The 4,628-nt window shown below is 36.6% G+C and overlaps 1 protein-coding gene across 1 annotated transcript; it reads left to right on the forward strand.

The window, feature by feature from the left end:
* The first annotated feature begins 2,198 nt into the window (after nucleotides 1–2,198).
* Nucleotides 2,199–2,958, forward strand: LOC109211659 (14 kDa proline-rich protein DC2.15-like). Its single transcript, XM_019375219.1, has one exon. The coding sequence runs from the start codon at nucleotides 2,366–2,368 to the stop codon at nucleotides 2,738–2,740; it is 375 nt and encodes a 124-aa protein (XP_019230764.1). The 5' UTR covers nucleotides 2,199–2,365; the 3' UTR covers nucleotides 2,741–2,958.
* The last annotated feature ends 1,670 nt before the right edge of the window (nucleotides 2,959–4,628 follow it).

Consider the following 4,628-nt stretch of genomic DNA (forward strand, 5'->3'; position numbering starts at 1 on the left):
AACACGAAGTTGAACAAATAAAGATTAAACTAGCAATTTGTATTCACATAAACAAGAAGTTCATCACCCAATAGGTTCCATCAAAGCCTTAGACAAGAAATTTAGCTACTCATGGCTATGGAAAAATAAACTAAGCTTGAATTCATCATAAAATCAAAAGAAAAGAAGAAAGATGTTTAGAGTATTTTCTCACAATGTTTTTCCTTGCTAAGAAACCTAAAAAATCAATACATGCCTCTCTTGGGCGAAGTCTAGTGTTTTAAATAGGTTTTAGGTCTAAAAATCCCGTAATTGACACTTTGGTCCCCGAAGTTTCTGCGCCTGCCGCGGTTTTGCCGCGGTCGCGGTAGAACCGCGACTAAACACCCTCGCGGATTCTCAATCTTCTGCAGCTGCTTCCCACCGCGGTTCTGCCGCGGTCGCGGTGGAACCGCGGTGGATCCAGTATTCTGAATCTTCGGCCTGTTTTGCTTGGGTCACTTGGGAAATTTCACAGTTGGCCTCTTTTTCATCACTTTTAACTCCAAAACTGCTCCTTAGCCTTCCTTATACATATATCACCTACAAATTATGAAAAGCACTAATAAGAGCATTTTGTCATCACTTTTAGCATTAAAACTACACAAGAAAGTGATTATTTAAGGTGTGATTATAGTCAAATTCACCTATTATCAGGTACTAATACTAGTAGGTAAAATAACAAGAGAGAAACAATCGACGTATAGAATACTCCCATAATCAAGTGTATACAAGAGACTTAACAAGTCATAATTACTACATATATAGATATGTTTTTTCTTCTTTTTTGTTTTTTGCAAATGAATTAAATACTTTGGCAAAGAAATGCAAGTATCAGGGATATATTGTTTCTCTATACATGTACTACTCCGATAAAAACTAAGTCGCACTAGATGTTTATATCAAATCATACCAATATTTATTATCGTTAATGATAAACTAAGAGGTAAATATGATTTTGTGATAATCATGTTTGTGAAGATATGTGTCATCTATTTATTGAGCTGGTGTAAACATCCGGTGCCAGTGGCAAAGCCACATGGTCATAAGGGTGGTCAGTTGACCACTCTTCATCGAAAAATTGCATTGTGTATATAGGTAAAATATTATGTTTAAAGGTATATAACACATATTGAACACACTTTATCAAAAAAAAAATTAACTTCTTTCAAATTTAAATACCCTCGGAGAAATTCCTAACTTTGCCACTGCTTGGTTTGGTTAAGTATTTTCCCATTTACTTCTCCCCAGTCTGCAATGAACTTAATTATTAAGGGAACCAACCGTAATATCAATCTTTCCCTTAATCTACTCCTTATTATCTGCAATAAGAAGGTTCGAAAGACCCCAGATGCCCCTAGACGTGTAAATTCCTTACCAAGCTTTTCTGAGATTTCTTTTGGCTTGCTTTTTTGAGCAATGCTCTAGAATTTCAGTATAATTGCCATGTTTGTCTTAAAAATAGCATGGCTGTGCGTTTTGTAGTACGCGACGTGCAACTAATCATGGTAATTGCCTAATTGGTATCTCCAAATTCTTAAGTTTAAAAAAACATTTTTTTAGCCTCTTCTGCTACCTCCGATCAAACTTTAAGTGTTTAATTTGACTTTCATGCACAACTAGACTGTCTTTTGAAATATCACTACTAAATTAATTAGGATAGAAGAACCACCAACTAAATATGAATTTTCCAAAGGACTAAATATAATAAGATTAATTTATAGACTTACATTTTAGTTCACTAAAACAGTTAATATTGGTATTACGTAGTACGTACTATGTTTTATATATGCATGCAGTAGATGTGGGTTTTGATTCAGTCCCCAATACCCATCCCAACTCAAGTTGGCTTTAGACGAGATTGGTGGACCATTTTTCAATATCTTAATTGAAAAAGCAAAGAAATGCAAGTTGTCATTCCCCATATTTATTTCTTTATCTTATATGCTCTCAAATGCTTAATGGATATTAGAATTAATTTACGTACCACATGCTGGGGGAAGTTCACGGGTCACAAACTGCAGGTATATTTAGAATATATTCATAAGAGAACGAAATAAAACAATTAAAATTCCTGGATATTGGAACTCAGCGAGGAACATGGCAACTTGTTTTCCTTACTTCACATGCTTCCTAGATCTACCCAAATATATGCTAATTACAATTCTTTGCCAGCCTAAATTCCTCACTAACACATGCACTAAATTGTTCTCTTATCATTCTTTTAATCTCCCTCCTAATACATGCAGCCTATAAAATCCCAAGCATATTATACATTCTTCATCATCAGAGAGAGTTCAATACATTTCTCTAAACTAATATCTCTTTTGTTAGCAAATCTTGCAAGATGGCTAAGTCACTTGCTCTATTTCTTGTATTCAATATTCTTTTCTTCACTGTGGTCAGTGCATGCTACACTTGCCCTAGCCCTAAACCAACACCAACCCCTTCTCCTTCTGAAGGAAAATGCCCAACTGATGCCTTAAAACTAGGTGTTTGTGCCAATGTGCTTAATGGTTTACTAAATGTTACACTTGGAACTCCACCTGTAAAACCATGCTGTAGCCTTCTTGGAAATCTTGTGGATTTAGAAGCTGCTGTTTGCCTTTGCACTGCCCTTAAGGCTAACATTTTGGGAATTAACCTTAATATCCCTATTTCCCTTAGCTTACTTCTTAATGTTTGCAGTAAGGACATTCCAAAGGGCTTCACTTGTCCCTAGATGGTCTTTTCAACTTTTTCTTTAAAAATTGTTTTCTGAGTATGCTTCTGGATTTTCATTTGTTTAGCAGTTTAAAGTATTCAATTTGTTTCCCATTGAATAAGGTTTATGTTTTGTTTTGGATTGTTCATTGTTGGAAAGGACCGCTTGCGCTATTTGTTTCATTGTTTGTATGTCCTGTTGAATAAAATATTTCTATATTTAGTTCTTTTTATGAAGTTTGGTGGTTCTCATACGGGTTATATGTATTTATTTTCTTACGAATGATGATGCATTTTTAATTTTTTAGCCACACCGTACGGGTAGGGTTTCTGGCTGACCCCTATATTTTATTAATGATAATGATGCACTGTGATTAAAAAAAAATTAATTTAAACAACAAAAGAAGTATCCCTCCCCAATCCTTGAAATGTAGATTTCTATAATAAGATCATTTGTTCATAAATTTTCAGCTACAGAATCTATCATACCCCACCTTTCCTTAAAAGTCGTTATCTTAAATATTTACAAACTTTGCAAAATAGAGTTTAACTTCTCTATGCGGACACTATATTGAGTAAAATTTTACACTATGAGATTAAAATAAACTACAACAACAAGTAACTTTCTATAATAAGCCTATATATATAATTTGATAATATTGAAAATAAAAAAATTATTATTATTATAACAAGTTAAAATGTATTGCTCATATAGAAACTACTACGTAATTACATCAATAGTATTTGCGACGACCAACACCGTTACTCGTCTCATTAAATTCCCAACGCTTCACCCATTGTATTGTGATGTAGAGTATAAGATCGAAATCTTTTTAATGAAACAAGCTTTGCTGATTACTGCTAATAGTATGAACATTTTTTTTTTGAAATCTACCTTTATGGCGAGGAGCCCTGCCGATAGATTAACATCCAAAACGTACAAACTCATAGACATATAGAAGGGAACATGAAATATTTTCTCATCATTCTAAATCAGTAAACGTATAATAGAATTCGTATCTTATCAATCGATGTGTTGGGCTAAACTAGCCCAAATACGCTCTTAATATGGTGTGATATTGTCCGCTTTGGGTCAAGCCCGCACGGTTTTCCCCAAAAGGCCTCACACCATTAAGAGATCCGTACACCTTATATGTAAACTCCCAATCTTTTCAGCTACCAATGTGGGACTTTGTTTGCACACCCAACAATCTCCCCCTCGAACTAAGTTCCACGTGGCCCACTACCACGATCCACGGGTCAATTTTCGAGATTCACTGTGTGCCACCCACATTGTTAGAGTATTATGGCAACCGAAGCCCGCAACTAGCTTCTTCTTGTGTGTGCACCGTCCTCCACCATTACTCCGCCATCTCCATACTCGTTCCGCTGAACCTGGGCTCTGATACCAGTTGTTGGGCTAAACTAGCCCAAATACACTCTTAATATGGTGTGATATTGTCCGCTTTGGGCCAAGCCCGCACGATTTTCCCTAAAAGGCCTCACACCATTAAGAGATCATATACCTTATATGCAGACTCCCAATCTTTTCAGCTACCAACGTGGGACTTTGTTCGCACACCCAACAATCTCTCCCTCGAACTAAGTTCCACGTGGCCCACTACCACGATCCACGGGTCAATTTTCGAGATTCACTGTGTGCCACCCACATTGTTAGAGTATTATGGCAACCGAAGCCCGCAGCTAGCTTCTTCTTGTGTGTGCACCGTCCTGCACCATCACTCCGCCATCTCCATACTCCTTCCGTTGAACCTGGGCTCTGATACCAGTTGTTGGGCTAAACTAGCCCAAATACACTCTTAATATGGTGTGATATTGTCCGTTTTGGGCCAAGCCCGCACGGTTTTCCCCAAAAGGCCTCACACCATTAAGAGATCCCTACACCT

This window comes from Nicotiana attenuata, unplaced genomic scaffold (assembly GCF_001879085.1).
Source record: "Nicotiana attenuata strain UT unplaced genomic scaffold, NIATTr2, whole genome shotgun sequence".
Taxonomy (NCBI): domain Eukaryota; kingdom Viridiplantae; phylum Streptophyta; class Magnoliopsida; order Solanales; family Solanaceae; genus Nicotiana; species Nicotiana attenuata.